At 39.2% G+C, this 18,364-nt stretch overlaps 1 protein-coding gene across 1 annotated transcript; it reads left to right on the forward strand.

The window, feature by feature from the left end:
• Positions 1 to 2,894: 2,894 nt before the first annotated feature.
• Positions 2,895 to 5,177, forward strand: LOC105725381 (C-X-C motif chemokine 2). Its single transcript, XM_012464397.3, has 4 exons — positions 2,895 to 3,072; positions 3,172 to 3,295; positions 3,408 to 3,491; positions 4,308 to 5,177. Exons 1-4 carry the CDS (start codon positions 2,973 to 2,975, stop codon positions 4,321 to 4,323), a joined length of 324 nt encoding a protein of 107 aa, XP_012319820.2. The 5' UTR covers positions 2,895 to 2,972; the 3' UTR covers positions 4,324 to 5,177.
• Positions 5,178 to 18,364: the final 13,187 nt, after the last annotated feature.

Consider the following 18,364-nt stretch of genomic DNA (forward strand, 5'->3'; position numbering starts at 1 on the left):
CTGATATTGTAGATATCAGTATAAGCACAGGCTTGTTTGGAAGACTGAATGAGTTAATATTTGTAAACTGCTTAGAAGAGCACAAAACAAATGCTCTGCCCTTTGTCTGTGGTGTAGAGGTTTAGCAATTTGCCCTTGGTATGCAGCAATATCATAAAGGAAGCAGCATATTTTATATTTACCCAGAATCCTGTAAGCTCTTATAACTTAACTCCTTTGTTAAAGAAAAAAAAAGCAAATTTTTAGTGACCTGTGAATGTTTGTATCATAGACAAAAGTGAAGAGATATTAGAGAAAAAAAAATCTCTTCATGCCTTTTTGGCTTTTATGAACTTTCTAAAATGAGCATGTATTACAACTACAAATAGAAAACAATCCAATACATTTTTCAAGTTTTAAAGAATCATTTCCATATTTCTGGAGATTTCAGTTTCCCATCAAATCCCAGAAAAAAAGTGATAATAAGTGGAGTAATCACACAAACTTTCAATTATTCATGAGCTAGTCACACATTTAATAAACTTCAGATTATATGTCATTTCCTATTTCTTACTATTAATTTTATCTTCCTCTAATTGTCCTGATTTTTCTCTTAGAACCATATTCCTGAATACTAGAGTATTTTTAAAAAATAGTCATTCCTTTTGTACATCTTTTCAATAAATAAGATGGAGACTATTATATTCAAACTCCATTTTTATATACATGAAGTGATTGAAATAAACCAATGATCCATGTGAACGTTAACAAGTAAAATTTCATCAAAGTGCACCTCCTGGTAGAGTACATATTTGTCTTCCTTTTTGAAAGCCTAATACAGAAAATTTCATTTTATTTTAATTTTTGCAAATTCTCAATTGAGTTTCTATTTTTTTGTTTCTAATTTAGAAGTTTGCAGCATTGATTACAGCTTGAAACTGCGGAAGATATTTGGGACACTGTATTTTGGTCTCCATTGGGTCAGTGCTTTTCTTTTATCCTTTCTGTCAAGAAATATAAGTAATCAGGAAGATGCAAAAAGGAAAATCGTTGAAAAAGACTGGAGTACATATACTATCTACAGTGTCTGTTTTAAAGAAACAGCACTCTAGCACACCTTTCTACCCTTGATTAAGATTACTGTAATGAGAGCACCAGTACACCTGAGAGCACCAGTATCCCTGAGCGCCAGTAACCAAAAGGGCATTTTGGAAACTGAACTTTTGATGTTTGTATGAACATTCTTTCTTCCAGGACCTGCCTTGATTTCTTCAAGGTTCATACTGCTGTATATGCTGTTGTATACATTTGGGGATGGTTGGGTAGCAGTAACTGATACAGAAATTTTAAATGTAAAAAACACTGGGGAGTGAACCTTTACATTAGATTCTTTTTTGTTTGTTTGTTTCTTTTTAGAAGAATTCACATCAGGTCGAGTTTCTGTTTAGGCAATGTTGGAAAACCTGTTTCCATTTTACTTATTTAACAAACATTTATAAGGCACTTAAATCCATGGTGGCTCTTACAAATGTTGACTCATTTCTCATAACCGCCTTAGGGTAGAAATCAGAGGCTAAACAACTTGCAGGTGATGCTTCGCTACAACTGTGGGTGGCAGCCTGGCCTGTGTTCTCTGCTTGGCTAGGAACACAGGTCTTACCTCTTGAGCTGGGCTGTGTAGAACCCAGTTCTGGAGACATTTGCCCCTGGGGCAGTGGCCTCTGCTTTTTCCACCTCCTCGCATCTTACTCCATGTCTCAGAGAAGTCTGAATCCCACTTGGAGAATCACACTTAAACCCTCTAAAAACCTAATGATGAATAAAAATAAGTTCTCTAAAACTTCTGGAGAAAAATATAATAAAGTTACCAGGTTAAATGACTGAAATTCCTGAGAGAAAACAACAACATGTGTGTGTTTCTCTAGAAAGGAGGCCCAACACTGAATACCAGGAAGTCCTATAGTAAATGGAATGTGACTCTATGTGGAATCTGGCGTTCGTATTTCATCTGAATGCATGTCTGCTCCTTCAGTGGGAAGAGTGCTTGCACACCAGGTATCTGCTCCCTGGTGTCTTGGGATATGCCCTCTAAAGACAGAACCAGGAAGGCTGAGCCCGTGAGCCTGATGTATCCAGTGCCTCCGCAGCTCCGAAGTAGCAACCAGTGCCGTATTTCTAGATCAAATCTGAACCCCTCCTACGGGGAAAATATTTCCAGGGGATTTTGGAAGTTCCAACATTTCAGAGGGAAGAAGGAAGTTATGCAGAATAAGAAAGAAAAGGTCATGCTATACAGCCCCGTCTTCCACTGACACTAACACTGGATTCAACTTTTGACACCGATAATCTGTTGCCACCAAATGGAGAACATAAACAAGATATTCTAAGTGTGATTAGAGAATATGCAACACAAGGAACAAGAAGAACATTCTCTGGAATCTCACATGGTGACTATAGTTTCACAGAGAGTATTGATGTTAGATGCATATGAAATAGGCTAAACTCCAGACACAAATCCCGAGACAAAACTCTCTTCCTCCAAAGAAGTCTCGCCTCCCTTGTTGTGGTTCTCAGCTCTTTCCCAGCTCCCGGTCCCACACTTGGGGATCACCACGCGCCCAAGATCCCACCTCTTCAGCGCTGGCTGCCACGCAGTCCCCCTCCAGGGATTTGGGGCACAAGGCGAATATCCGAGTCTCAGAGTCCACGGGAGTTACTCTGGAGGGCGACGCGCGGGCACCACCAGGGGACCCCCCCACCTCACCCGCACCCCAAGCGCTCGACCCGGGGGCGGGGCCTGTGCTTTCTTCCGGACTCCCGATCGATCAGGAACTCCGGGAATTTCCCTGGCCAGGGGGCTCCGGGCTTTCTAGCCCTAACCATGCATAAAAAGGGTTCGCCGACCTCCGGGAGCCACAGAGCCCGGGCCGCAGGCACCTCCCCGCCAGCTCTCCCGCTCCTCGCACCGCCGCCAGACCCGCCTGCTGAGCCCCATGGCCCACGCCGCGCTCTCCGCCGACTCCAGCAACCCCCGGCTCCTGCGGGCGGCGCTGCTACTCCTGCTCCTGGTGGTCGCCGGCCGGCGCGCGGCAGGTGGGTTCTGGCGTCCTGGGGACCCCGGGGCGGGACGCGGCTGGGGTGGGCGAACCCCGCCGACGGCTCCGCTCAGTCAGCGAGTCTCTTCTTCCCTAGGAGCGCCCCTGGCCAATGAACTGCGCTGCCATTGTCTGCAGACCCTGCAGGGAATTCACCTCAAGAACATCCAAAGTGTGGAAGTGAAGCAACCGGGACCCCACTGCGACCAAACCGAAGTCATGTAAGTCCCGCCCTGCGCTGCCGCTACCACCACCGCGGTCCCAGACCCTCCCGCTGTCCCAACCCTGTCCCCAGCCCGACCTCCTGCCTCACGGATTCCCTTCTCTCTGCAGAGCCACACTCAAGAATGGGCAGAAAGCTTGTCTGAACCCCGCATCCCCCATGGTTAAGAAAATCATCGAAAAGATTCTGAACAGGTGAGTTATAGTTTCCATGTACACAGGCGACTAGAGCCGTTGGTCAGAAAAACTTGGCATCTGGCCCTGAAATAGTAAATCAGGAAAACCCAAGGGTTAGCTGAAGGACTGAAAAGATTATTTTCACAATTAAAGTTTCCTTTACCATAATTACTGCTCTCGTGCCAGAAGATATTCACAGTGCCCGGGGTCCCCACCCAGGTTCTTCCCTCGTTCCAGTGAACGTAGGTAAAACTGCCTTCATTTAACTTCTCACTGGGGCTTGCCAGTTGTGCTGAGGTGTTTTCTGACTGTTTAAAAACACAGGCTTCATTTCCCCTAGGTCCTATTGGGCTTCAGACCTGAAAAGCAGACCCCTTGGTTGAAAGTTTAGGGGTGAAGAGCAGAGATTTCACAATGATATTGCACCGGGTACACATCTGGGTGCCACCACCTATTAGCCATGTCACTCAAGGACAATTATTTGGTTTATCTGAGTGTCAGACTAACAGGGAAAATAATAGTAGCTACATCATGAGGTTGCTCTGAGGCTTAAGTGAGGCCTAGTATGACAAAGAGCAGTAGGTTCTGGCTGTTTTTAAACCAATAATACAGTGGAGACCACCAACCCCACCCCACCCCATTCCTAAAAGAGCATCCCAAGCCTAGCGGTCCCTGCCACACAGCACAGCTGTCACCCACAGTAGCCACTTGGGTGCCAGGCTGGGGAAAGTGCATTCAGAAAGCTCTAGAGCCTGGGGGAACAGGACAGGAGAAGAGTGTTGTGCAGTCCGCTTTCCTGAGCACCTACTCAGGGCACCCATTTTCTCATTACAGTGGCAAATCCAACTGACCAGAAGGAAGGAGGAAGCTCATTGGTGGCCGTTCCTGAAGGAGGCCCTGCCCTTATAGGAACAGGAGAGGAAAGAGAGACACAGCTGCAGAGGCCACCTGGACTGCGCCTAATGTGTTTGAGCATGGCTTAGGAGAAGTTTTCTATTTATTTATTTATTCATTAATTTTTGAAGATTCTATATTAATATTTTAGGTATAAAATAATTAAGGGTATGATTGAATCTACTTGCACACTGTCCCAGAATATTCATTCTTTTTTAAATGTCAACCCCAAGTTAGTTCTATCTGGATTCATATTTAATTTGAAATAATTAATAGAATGTTTTCAAATGTTCTCCAGTCATGTTAATATTTCTGAGGAGTCTGCGACATGACAGCCACTGTGATAGAGGCTGGGGGATTCAAGCAAATGATCAGTGAGATCATTGTAAGGGCAGGGGAATGTATGTGCACATCTATTTTGTAACTGTTTAGACAAATGTCAGTTGTTATTTATTAAAATGATTTCACAGTGTGTAGTCAACATTTCTCTTGTTGAAACTTTAAGAACTAAAATGTTCTAAATATCCCTTGGACATTTTATGTCTTTCTTGTAAGGCATACTGCCTTGTTTAATGTTAGTTTTACTGTGTTTCTGTCTTAGAACAAAGGGGTTTAAATATTGATGTTTACATCAAGAATATAAAAATAAAGTACTTTAAAATATAAAATATTCGTTTAATTTTTGGGGGAAACAGGCTAATTTTACTGGAAAATTTGGTGATTTCTATCAATATTTCTCAATGTTTTTGATTTTGTTTTCTTTTCTGGGTGTTCAATTTGCTATACAAATAAATCAAACTATGACTTTTACTTCATTTCATGTGGTGATTGCTGCCAATGCCCTTCGCTCTCACCTAGTGAAGAATGTGCTTTACCAAACTGTGGGTCCCCTGATGGAAGAGTCACTGATATAAATTGCCCTTTTTATAAGAAGTTTTTTGTTGTCTTGCTACTCAAATTTACCTCCTTAAAATATTGATATTATTTTATCTTTACAAGGGCTATCATTTCATTGCTTTCATTAAATAATATTTCTTATAATTATTGACAATATAATGAAGCTGGCAGTGACAGGTGGCTAAAATATTTCATTTTTCAAAAATCATTTGAGTAGTCAACAGAAGCAGAAGTGAGTGGCTAAATACTTCACCTGTGAAAAGATCTTATTGAAATTTGGACTCAACTTTCTAAACTTCATGAAATATGAGTAGTAGCACTAAGATTAATGTTGTTTCAATTCTTTGTAGCAATATACAAAATATAATGGTTTTAAGATTGGACTGCACTAGTTCTCATCCTTCCTAGTAGAATTTTGATGGGACCTCATAGAGTGTTTGCCCTCTGGGGAGCTCTATATTCAATGCTGCCTCAAGATGACAGCAGCACTACAGATTTGTAGGACAGAAACATAATTGTCATGTCAAAGGAAGAAAGACCCCATAATATAAAAGAAACCACACTCCAAACCTGAAAAGGAAGGATGTCCATTAATTGGTGAGGTGTGTACTTGTTTCTGATTCAGGACTCTTTCAGGAAATCCCAAGCCCTGGGTAACTGCCCCTAATAGAGGCAAGAAGGTGAGGCTGGCAGTCTAAATACTTGAAATCAAGTTCTGGATTGTCCCAAGAAGCTGGGCGAATAAAGGTCCTAAGTAGCAAGAAACAAACTCTGAGGTTTTCTCACAATGAAAAAAGTTAAAAATAATAATCTCTTCATAATTCCAAGGTTATTAATTACAAATGAGATGAGAAAGAAGAATGTTTGTAAAATGTACATGAGTAAATAAATGCAAACCATTTGAGAAGCTCCATAAATGGTAGCATTCACTCCCTAACCCCAACTTAGAGAACACTGAAAAATGTTTACAAGTAGCACTCAAGGGTTCAATAAAACGACTCCCTACAGTTAAGGGAAGTTCTTATCCTCAAACATTGGAGCTTACTGTGCTGGCTACCTAACTCTTGCTAACATGGAACAGGGAACATAGAAAGGACAAAAGAAATGCTTTTATTCACATTGTGGTTAAAGACCTATTTCAAAGGATCAGATTGACTTTGGAGTAAATTCCAGCTCTGTCACTGTGATCCTAGGCAAGTTTCTTTATTTCACTCAACCTCATTTCCCCTCTGTAGAATGAGGATAATAACAGAATGAGTCTTCTGAAGTGTTGCAGGGATTAAATGTTATGGAGGCTCTGGAAACATGGTTCTTGCCATTGATCATCAGGCCAACTCCATGGACATTGTCTCAATCTCAGTCTTAGATCAAGCAACTATGTAAATTGTGATTTTCACACCAAATTGCCCTGAAAATTTGCAAATACAAGGCAGTCTCCTGTTGGGAGTATTATGGCAGGAAGTAGGTAGGATACAGCCTATTTGAGGTGGTAGTCACAGGGTGAAGGAAGTAGGAAGAGAGTATTACATAAAACATCACAGTTTTGAGAGGCCATCAGAATGAAACAGCACCACAGTGACTGACCACAGTGCCTGAGGTTTCCTGAGCAATATTACCATGGGAGCTAGAGAAGAAAAGAAGGAGGGGTGGCTAACACTATTCTGTCATCGTGAGTCCTCCTGAGACACCCTCTCAGGACTTCCAGAAGTAACTGGAGAGACGTTAAGGTATGGTGGAGGTGGCAGACGCATGATAGCACTGTGGGGGGAAATCCAGAAAAACAGATCACACTGTTTGTATTTTTTGGCTACCCAATCACATAACTTTTTTTTTTTCCTCTGAGACACAGTCTCACCCTGTTGCCCAGGCTGGAGTGCAATGGCATGATCTTGGCTCACTGCAACCTCTGCCTCCTGGGTTCAAACAATTATCCTGCCTCAGCCTCCTGAGTAGCTGGGATTACAGGTACCTGCCACCATATCCAGCTAATTTTTGTATTTTTAGTAGAGACAGCGTTTCACCATGTTGGCCAGGCTGGTCTCAAACTCCTGACCTTGCAATCCACCCGCCTCAGCCTCCCAAAATGCTGGTATTAACAGGTATGAACCACTGTGCCCAGCTCCCAATCACATCATTTAAAAAATGGCCTGTCCTGTCTTCAACAGTGATGTCCCACTCCACTCACAATGAGTTTGACAGCTGCAATGGACAACAGCTTCCCAACTTAAGGCACTGGTTCTTCTGCATCTCTTCCTGGGGGTTTTCTCCATTGAACTGTGGGAATGGGGGCTTGGCAGAGAGAGATTTCTCAGCCCAAAAGCAGGATGGCCTGTGATTTGATGCCCTGAGAGGAGAGATAAGAGTTAATGGATGAATATTCCAATTTCCCAGTCTCTTGTTAGACAATTCTAGAAGTTTCTCTATCTATATATGTGTGTTTAAATTTTATAAATAGTGTGTATTAAAATAAAATGAATAAATATTAAAAAGACAAATACATAAACATATGAAATGTTCCACTTCTTTCTTTATGTTTATACTTTCTTTAAACACCTGAGCATATTTAAAACAGTTATTTAAAAATGTTGGTATGCTAAGTCTATCATTCTGTCACTTCTGAATCTATACTTACTTAATTTTTTTCTCTTATTATAATTCATGCTGTTCTACTTCTTAGCATGTATAATCATTGTCATTTGACTGCAGGAAATTTTGAATCTTATGTTGCTCAGTGTCAAGATTTGTCTTCTTTCTTTAGAGTCTTGGGCTCTGTTCTGACAAGCAGTTAAATTCTAGGGCATCGGCTTGGTCTCTTTGAGGCTTGTTTTTGAGCTTTGTTAGGGTGGTCTAGGAATGTTCTTCGTGCTAGGATTTGTTTAGCTGTATTACTAAGTCACGTCCTTCTTGTGCCATCAGTGAATGCCCTGAGTGCTCACATGTTCTTGCTACTATGACAAGGCAGACCTCAAATATCCCCTCATTCCATGCCAGGTCTGAGATTTTTCTCAGCTTACAAATATCTAGTTACTCTTTGCTTGGCTTACAGAGTTTCACCCCATGCACGTGTGACTTAATATTGATCCAAGAGACCTAGTGGGACCTCAATGCAGATTTATGGAGTTCTGGTTTCTTTCATAGATCTCTCCTTTCTGCAACTCTTTTTCCTAAACTTCTGGCCACCCTAATTCCCCTGAACTCAAATTTGTGCCCCCTCAACTCAGTAGGACTATCATGATCTACTTTGGATCTCTCCCCCTGCACAATGGTCCAGAGTTGCTCCAGAAAAAAAACAGGATGATCATACACCTCACTCTGTTTAGTTCCTTTTCTGAGGAATTCTAGTCTTTTTCTGCTTGTTGTCCAATGTCCGGTAAAAGTCGATTCAACAGTCGTTGAGTTTTCTAATTGCTTAAAACAGGAAGTTATGACTTATGTTTTACTTCAACATGATTGGAAATTGAAGTCTTAGTGGAACAATTCTGAAGAACATTTTACAAGGTTTCTCTGAGACTCCATGGCAAGATGAAGCCCTGATTTCCCACAGTAATATCTCATTCATTACATACCCTTTGTTAGATTTTCTCTCTTCCCTACCCCACATTCCCCCACTCCCTCACTTGTTCTTTCTATGGTCATCTCTAAGATAAACTACTGCACATAAGTCTTTGTATTAGACTCTGTTTTGGGGGAGCCCAAATTTAGACAATTGGGTCCCCCAGAAATTAGACCTCACAGCAAATGCTTATGACTACTACTTTATTTTATTAGGGAGTATAATGCCAAAAAATAAGGAGGAAGGAAAATGGGAAGTGAGGCAGAAAAAAGTGAAAGCTCATAATAGAAAAGCGCATAACGACACTGGCCATTGCTGCACACAACCGAGTTCTTGACCTCACAAAGGGGCTGTTGTGTTTGCTTTCTTCTTCTGCAGAAACTGTGAAACCTGCTCAAACCAAGAAACTGTAGTTGTTGTGTTTATAGCAGAGTCATAAATCATCCTAACAGCAGGGCATCAGCCTCTGATTTCTATTCCTTGGCTATGCGTAAAATAAAAACCTGGAATCTGGATCCATAAGGTCCTAGAACAGAAGAGAAGAGTCTACCAAAACATAGCCAGGACCTCATTTCACCTTTGAAGAGTTAGTACTTCAACTGACATTTTTGTTTTTCACATTAAACGTGATAAATCTTTTCTTTTTTAAGTGAAAAGTGGTTAAAATTCTTCCTGTTGCTTTCAAGAATACCCTAAAAAAGAAGCCAGATCACATGGAGGGAAATAAATAAATCAAACGTTAAGACTAGGAACTGATCTTCTCGCAGCCAGATAGGAGTTTGGTTAAAACCTGAGGGATCACAAAAAAAATAAAATCAGACTTCTCATTTTATAGACGGAACTGCAAAGTCTCAGAAACCACCAAGGAGTCACCAAATGCCATGGAATTATTTTATTACAAAAGTGGGCCCGAGTTCAGTTTTCTGATGACTTATACACAGTGATTTTTATTAAACTAGATTGTTGTCATGACTGCTTAAGAAGATAATTAGCCTAAATTTTGGCTGTAGTATTGGCTTTCTAAAATTTGTAGAACCATTCTGAGGGTACTACATAATAGCTAATAGTCATTCATACCATGTGCCACTTTAGGATAGTTTAAAGAAAACATTGTACATGTTGTAGCCAAATAATTCAAAGTATAAAATGAGTTCAGCCAATCTATGGGATTGGCTAAATTACTCTATTAGTCATCTATTGTCTCCCCAAAATGCAATGGGTTTAAACAGTCACCATTTTATTCTGACTTGTGGTCATCAGTTTGGGCTAGGCAATGCAACAACCTGGGCTTAGCTCAGCTGGGTGGTTCTTCTGATGGTGTCTCTTGGAGTCACCAGGTGATACATGGTGATCTGAGTGAAACTGTCTCACTCACATGTCTGGTTGTTTGCACTAGTTGTTGCCTGGGCCTCATATCTCTAGAAGATGAGCTTGGCTACCTTCATATGGTGGCAGCCATATTTTAAAAGAGCAGGAGTAGAAGCTCCTAGGCTCCTTACCTTGTTGACCTGGAACATCTATAACATCACTTTTTACCACATTCTAATGGTCAAAGCAAGTCTTAAGGTCAGCACAGAGTCAAGGGGGTTGGGAAACAGATTCTACCTCTTAAAGTGAGGAGCTGCTAAGAATGGAAGGCTATTTTTAATCTTTGACAGTTGTATTACTTTCTGATATTTGATATTCTTTTTTATGAGATAGAAATATCCCTTGTAAAGTTTCCAGATAACTTACAAAAATTCATACAGCAATGTTGGCACAAATATTTGTTGGAGTACAATGAACAATTATTATTATATTACATTGCATTTCATTGTAGATAAATATTTTAAAGAATAAAACATAAGATTACAGCTAAAACGGGATGTTTTGGTAGCTTGCATATTTGTACAAGCCTCCGGCCTATGTGAAAATTCAACTAACAAAATAACTGTCTATAAAACCAGGGAAGTTGTCAAGTTGTTAGTCTCAGTGCTCTAAATCTAACTGTAATAAATTCTGCTGCAGATCTGGCATAAATTTGAGTAACTGTAGAATGAGAGACCTATCTTTAATAAGAAAAAATACGATCTCTTTAACATTTCCTTAGTAAACTATCGTGATGTCTTAAGCCTGTCTTTGAAGTTTTGTGAAAAACTAAATTACTTTGAATCTTTTGATATTTGTTTATCTTATCTTTATGTAATTTCTTACTAGCATCATAACATCTGTACAGATTGATAGCACATTTTATTACCTTTAATTTGTACAGAAGCAAAATGAGACTAGAAGCAGAAGTCAAGGTTGTTTCTGAAATTAAGGTTAAGTTCTTGCAGTTTTTCATTTGTGCAAAGGCCAAGATCTGATCAGTCAATTGAATGTTGTCAGGTTATTGAAACATCTCATTTAAGATTGAAATAGGTTTTCTCTCCTTCCTTAACATGCCCAGATCTTCTTTGTGCCTTTTTGTGCATTTCTCTGTCTCAAATGCATATCAGCCTTAAAAAATATGTGAGTTTACTTTTGTCTTTTCACTAGTCCAATATCATCTTCCCTGTAAAGTCTTTCCTGACTGCCCTGGGGAAGTCCCACCTCCTCTCTGCTTCCACCATGCCTCAGATATACAACTGTTATAACACAGATCACCTTTTAGTTTAATCTGTTTACTTGTCTGTCTCTCAAACCAGACTGTGAACATCTCAAGAGCAGAAATTCAACTTTTATTATCTTTAAATGCCTAGCATCAAGCAAAGGTCCTGGCAAATAATAAATGTTCAGTTATAGTCAGTGAAAGAAAACAGCTTACTATTTAGGCTAGTTTTACCTTTAAATTGTATTAACCTTTCAGTAATCACTAGTTCTTCAGTTAAATGCTGTCATGGGTTGAATTATGACCCCCTCAAGCTTATATATTGAGGTCCTAATCCCTGGTACTTCAGAATGTGACCTTATTTGGTAGTAGTGTCCTTAAAGAGGTAATCCAGTTAAAGTGAGGTAATTAGAGTGAACCCCTAATTCAAAATGATTGGTGCCCTAATAGGGGAAATTTTGAGATAGACAAAGAGAACACCGTATAAACATAAAGATGAACACCCGATGACCAAGTAGCGATGTTTAGAACAACTCCTTCTCTCACAGTCCTGAGAAAAAAATCACCTCATTAAATCCAGATTTTGGACTTACAGGGTCCAGAATTAAAATATGAAAACATTTCTGGTTAAGCAACCCAGTTTGTGGCACTTTGTTATGATAGTCCTAGGAAACTAATACAAATGTTTTGCCATTTAATTTGATAACGCAAAAAAATAATGTGGTCACTATAATATAATCAAAGTCACTTATAAAACTGCTTAAGAAATAAAATTAAAGCTTATAGTTCTCTATTATTAATTAACCTTGAAGCCAATGGAAACTGCTACTTTCAAACAATAGTAAACTGTTGTTTGCAGTTCTTTTTAAAATTTGTATATTTATTACTTTTCTTTAATGCCATGAAAAAATAACAGACCAGATTATCTTTCTATTTTAAATAATTAAAACACAAAGTATATGAAGCGATGGACATTAGACAATAGGAATAATGGGATAATAATCCCTGAGAGAAGAAAAAAAGAGTGGCAAACCCTTGGATGGCCTCAGAGTACCACATAGAGAGCATTTCCAGGAATGATCATTGAAAGACACAGTTCAGATTTCTTTGTTGTTGTTTGTTTTTGTTTTGCTTTGAATGATTTTATTTTTAATTTTTACTTTAAGTTCAGGGATGCAAGTGCACATTTGGTACATAGATAAACTTTTGTCATGGGGCTTTGTCATATAGACTATTTCATCACCCAGGTATTAAGCCTAGTACCTATTAGTTAATTTTCCTGATATTCTCCCTCCTCCCATTCTCCATCCTCCAATAGGACTAGTGTGTGTTGTTCCTCTCTATGTGTCCACATGTTCTTGTCATTTAGCTCCCACTTATAAGTGAGAACATGTGGTATTTAGTTTTCTGTTCCTGTATTAGTTTGTTGAGGATAATGGCCTCCAGCTCCATCCATGCCCCTGCAAAGAATATGATCTCATTCTTTGTTATGGCTGCCTAGTATTCCATAGTGTATATATACCATATTTTCTTTATTTGGTCTGTTGTTGATGGGCATTTAGGTTGATTCCATGCCTTTGCTATTGTAAACAGTGCTGCAACAAATATACATGTGACTGTGCCTTTATAATAGAACGATTTGTATTCCTCCTGCTTTTTACCCTGTAATGAGATTGCTGGGTCCAGTGCTATTTCTGTCTTTAGGAATTTGAGGAATTGCTGCACTGTCTTCCACAATGGTTGAACCAATTCATGCTCCCATCAACGGTGAATAAGCATTCCTTTTTCTCTACAACATCACCAGCATCTGTCATTTTTGTACTTTTCAATAACAGTCATTCTAACGGGTGTGAGATAGTATCTCATTGTGGTTTTGATTTGCTTTTCTCTAATAATCAGTGATGTTGAGCTTTTTTCATGATTGTTGGTTTCATGTGTCTTCTTTTGAAAAGTGTCTGTTCATGTGTTCTGCCAGTTTTTTAATGGGGTTGTTTATTTACTTCTTGTAAATTTGTCTAAGTTCCTTACAGATGCTGGATATTAGAGTTTTATTGGATGCATAGTTTAAAAAAAATTCTTCTATTCCATAGATTGTCTGTTTACTCTGCTGATAGTCTCTTCCACTGTGCAGAAGCTCTTAAGTTTAACTAAATCCCATTTGTTCATTTTTGCTTTGGGTGCAATTGCTTTTGGCATCTTTGCCATGACATCTTTGCCAGTGCCTATGTCCTGAATGTTATCCCAGCGTGTTTATATTTGGGGGTTTTACATTTCAGCCTTTAATACATCTTATGTTAATTTATATATATTGTGTAAAGAAGGGGTCCACTTTCAGTCTTCTGCATATGACTAGCCATTTATCCCAGCACCATTTTTTAAATAGGAAATTCTTTTCCTATTGCTTGTTCTCATCAGGTTGATTGAAGATCAGATAGTTGTAGGTGTGTGGTCTTATTTCTGGGTCCTCTATTCTGTTCCATTGGTCTATGTGTCTGTTTTAGTACCAGTACCATGCTGTTTTGGTTTCTGCAACCTTGTAACATGGTTTGAAGTCTGGATAGTGTGATGTCTCCAGCTTTGATCTTTTTGCTTAGGATTGCCTTGGCAATTTGGGTTCTTTTTTGGTTCCATGTGAATTTTAAAATAGTTTTTTTCTCCTTCTGTGAAGAATGCCAACGGTAGTTTAACAGCAATAGTATTGAATCTATAAATTGCTTTGAGCAGTATGACCATTTTAATGATATTGATTATTCCTATCCATTAGTACAGAATGTTTGTCCATTTGTTTGTGTCATCTCTGATTTCTTTGAGCCGTGTTTAGTAGTTACCCTTGTAGAAATTTTTAACCTCCCTAGTAAGCGTATTCAAGGTATTTTATTCCTTTTGTGGCAATTGCGAATGGGAGTTTGTTCCTGATTTCGTTTTCGGCTTGACTGATGTTGTTGTATGGGAATATTAATGATTTTTGCACATTGATTTTGTACTAAGAATTTGCAGAGGTTGTTTATCAGTTTAAGAAACTTTTGGACTGAGACCATGTGGTTAACTAGATATAGGATCATGTCACCAGTTTTCATTTCTTGACAGGAATATGGTTGTAATTTGAACTCCATTTTTCTGCAGCATATTAAGCTGTATGTGTAGTTCAGGTTTGACAGATTCTATTAAGACCTTAAATAGGATTATGCAAATACAAAAGCCAAAAGCAAATACTTTCGGAGGAAATGCATCTTAATTCCCTACTTTGTATAAACATGTCCTTTGTAAACATCCATAGACATTCTCGTGACTCCATTCTATCAGTCACCATTAACCGCAATTGACATTGATCCCTTCACAATTATGCAGTTTAACCCCCAGAAAATAATGCATTCATTTCTCTATTTAACAAGTTTTATCTTAGCATGCCCCAAATGTTCCAATTGAAACAAAAATTGAAAAACAAACTCAGCTTCCTTAGTGGCTTGTGAGTGACAACATGAGACTCAACAAACTGCACCTTTTATTCTTTAATGGGGAGTTAGAGTACAAGGGGAACAATAAAAAAGTTCTCAGGATTGTAGAGAGCACGTAAAAGTGGGCTGCAATATTGATTCCACCATTCAGACCAGGACCAAGATCAAGGACAGTCATGGGTACTCAGAGCTCACCAGCACTCCTCCTGCTGGCTGTCACTGTCCTGGGCACATTTGGTAAGCCAACCGTGGCTTTTATCATTTCCTTCTAGGCACTGGAAAAACTCAGAAAAGATTCCAGATGTAAGGAGATTGTATTCGGCGTTAAGGAAAATGTGGAAACTGTGGAACTAAAATAGAAGCTGACATATACAGTGTAAGGCTGGTTGCGTTGCCGGGAGCTCAGACGCTCCCCGCTCCCTCGCGGAGAGCTCAGACACACCTCCTTCCCTTGCCGGGAGCTCGGACACACACCCCCTCCCCAGGAGCCTGGGAAAAAAGCCCCGCCAGGACCTACCTGATACCATTTTGTCCTATCTGGGCCCCACTCCCTGCCATTTTGTTCCATCCGGGCCCCACTCCCCACCATTTTGTCCCACTCACCTTGGGCACAACCAATCAAACACCTCCACTCCCTATAAAACCCCATACCTGAGAGGAGTCCGTGTGACTTCTCTGGGCCTTCCTGTCAGACTGCAGAACCTCACCCGGGAGCCTGAATAAATTCCTTTGCATCAGATCTTCTTGTGCTGGCCTCAGTTTCTTCATCTTTCACTCGGCAAGAACAGACCTTACATACAGTATTTAGACTGCGGAGTGTCAGAGAACTTCTTGTTGAGTCGAATAAAAACATCTAACTTCCTAGAAATATTTCGCTATAAGAGTCTGTGCTTTTCTTATTATAGGTGAGAGCAGAAACATCAGTTCGTAAATATTAGGAACATTAGTTCCTAAACATCAGTTTAGGTTGTTCGTTTTAATGATGGTAGGCAGAGAGAAAATGCTACTTTCAATGAACAAAATTCACATATAATCTTTATGTTTTCAACTCTTCATAGAAAGGATCAAGTTGATTTTTGGTATTGAAAAAGTTATTCTATTGACCATACAAACTTGTAAGCAATAAATTATTGGTCTAGTGTATCTACCAGTTTTTCAAGCATAATAGATGCTCAATAATTGTTGATCAGAATAATAACATAGTTAGGTCTGTGTAACTCTCTCTCCACAAATATTTCTATCAGTACTGAATTTGTGAATATAGTTGAGTGTCCTGCTATATTGATTTCTGCTTTCAGGTAAAGAACTAAGAATCATGGGCTATGTTTGTTCTCACTGAGGGTCTTCAAAATTTTTTTTCACACAGCTGATTCCTCTGAGAGTCAAGAGTTGCGACGCCAATGTATTCAGACACATTCTACTTTATTCCTCACCAATTCATTAAAAATGTTCAGTTGATATGTGAGCATCCTTTCTGTAAAAGGAAAGGAGTCATGTAAGTAGCGAAGATATGGTGGAGTATGGAAGCCTCTAGGACTGCAGTTTTCAAAGCTGGTGTTTCCTTGCAAAGTATGCTAGGTTGGGAGTATAGGAGACCTAGCCTCTAGGCGTTATTCCTACACAATGTGGGAAGATAATTGCCCAGTCTTTATGCTCTCATTCCTGAAAACATCATGTATTCTCCCCAATAAAAAGGGCTGTCAAATGGGAACACAGGATATGAATTCTCTTAGTGGAGTTAACCCTATAGTCAGTGAGCATGTACAATAAGGAAAGATACACATTCCTCAGTAAGGATACATGGATAATTAGTTGATCATCTGGAAATCTTTTACGAACTGTTATATGATAAATTCAGTATGGCCAGATAGCCATGGGGACAACTGAGGCATAAGTCTGCAAATATAGAGCTTAGGGACTATGGAAAACAATTCTGCCTTTTATTAATTTTTTTTTTTTTACTATAACCTATATTATACAGACCGTTTTAGTTGTTCATTGCTAGGTAATGAATTACTACAATTTAGCAGCTTAAAATTAACCCACTTATTAATTTGCTAAGCTTTGTAGCTTAGCAATCTAGGTGGCTTGACCAGGTTCTCTGCTTGGGATTTTATAATGCTAAAATCAAGGTGTCAACTAAAGTCTGCTTGGGATTTCATAAGGCTAAAATCAAGGTGTCTGCTAAAGTCTCATTTGAAGGCTCTAGGGATGAATCCACTGTCAATCCAGGTTGTTAGTAGAATTCAGTTCTTTGCGGTCTAGGACTGAGCTCTTCATATTCTTCCTGGCTGTTGGCTTGGGGTCGCTCACAATGCCTATAGCACCTAGAGGCCACTCTCCACTTATTCATATAAGCAATGAACAATCTGCTTTGCACTGAGTTGATCTCACCCTTCAAATCTGTCTTACTTCTTCTGCTACCTGCCAGAGAAAAGTCTCTGTTTTTAGGGCTTAAGACATTACATTAGGCTAATTTGAATCAACCACTGTTTTTATTAATTTAGTAAACTCATAGTAGCTTTAATTACATCTGTAAAAATCTCTGTTGCCATGTAAGATAACATAACTACGTGTGTAATACCTCATATATTCACATTCCTAGGATGTGCAGGGGAAATTTGATGGGCCTTTTTAGGATTCTGTCTGCAACAAATACAAAAGAGAATATGATTACATATATATGCAGTTTGGAGAGCAGTAGTGTACTATACACCCACTCTCATGTTACGTAGGCTAAATTTTAGAATTAACTAATACATCAGAAGCCTCCCTGTGTGACTCTCCTGTTATAGGCTGAACTGTGCAGTCCTAAATTAATATGTTAAACCCTAATCCCTGATACCTCAGAATGAGACTGTATGTGGACATAAAGTCTTTACAGAGGTAATCAGGTTAAAGGGAGGTCATTAGGGTGAGCCCTAATTCAATATGGCTGTTGTCATACTCAGGAGATTAGGACACAGACAACACACAGACTGGAGTAACCTCGTGAAGACAGTGAGAAGATAGCCATCTGCAAGTCAGGAAGGGATGTCTCAGCAGAAACCAAGCCTTTCAAAACCTTAACCTTGGATGTTCAGCCTTCAGAACTGTGAGAAAATAAATTTCTGTTGTTTAAGCAACCCGGTATGTGACAGCAGCCATAACAAACAAATACGTCTCCCAAATCATATACTCATCCCTTCCAAAAATTCATCACTATTTTAAATTGTGTTGTTTCATGCTTTTCTTTATGGTTTTACCATCTATGTATGAATCCTTACACAATTATTATTTTGCTTGCTTTTGAACTTCATGTCAATGGAATAATGCTAAATGTATTCTTCTGTGACTTGATTTTACTATTTAATGTTATGTTTTACAATCCATGTATTTTGATATGTTTAGCTGGTTATTCAATTTAAGCAATTCCATTGTAGGAATACTAAGTAAATAAATACAAAATTTATTTATCCAATCCACTGTTGGATTACACTTGGGTTCTTTCCAGATTTTGGTTGGTAATGACATGCTTTTTTTT

The sequence above is a fragment of the Aotus nancymaae genome, unplaced genomic scaffold, assembly GCF_030222135.1.
Source record: "Aotus nancymaae isolate 86718 unplaced genomic scaffold, 86718_ANA_hifiasm-v0.15.2.pri h1tg000006l, whole genome shotgun sequence".
NCBI lineage: Eukaryota > Metazoa > Chordata > Mammalia > Primates > Aotidae > Aotus > Aotus nancymaae.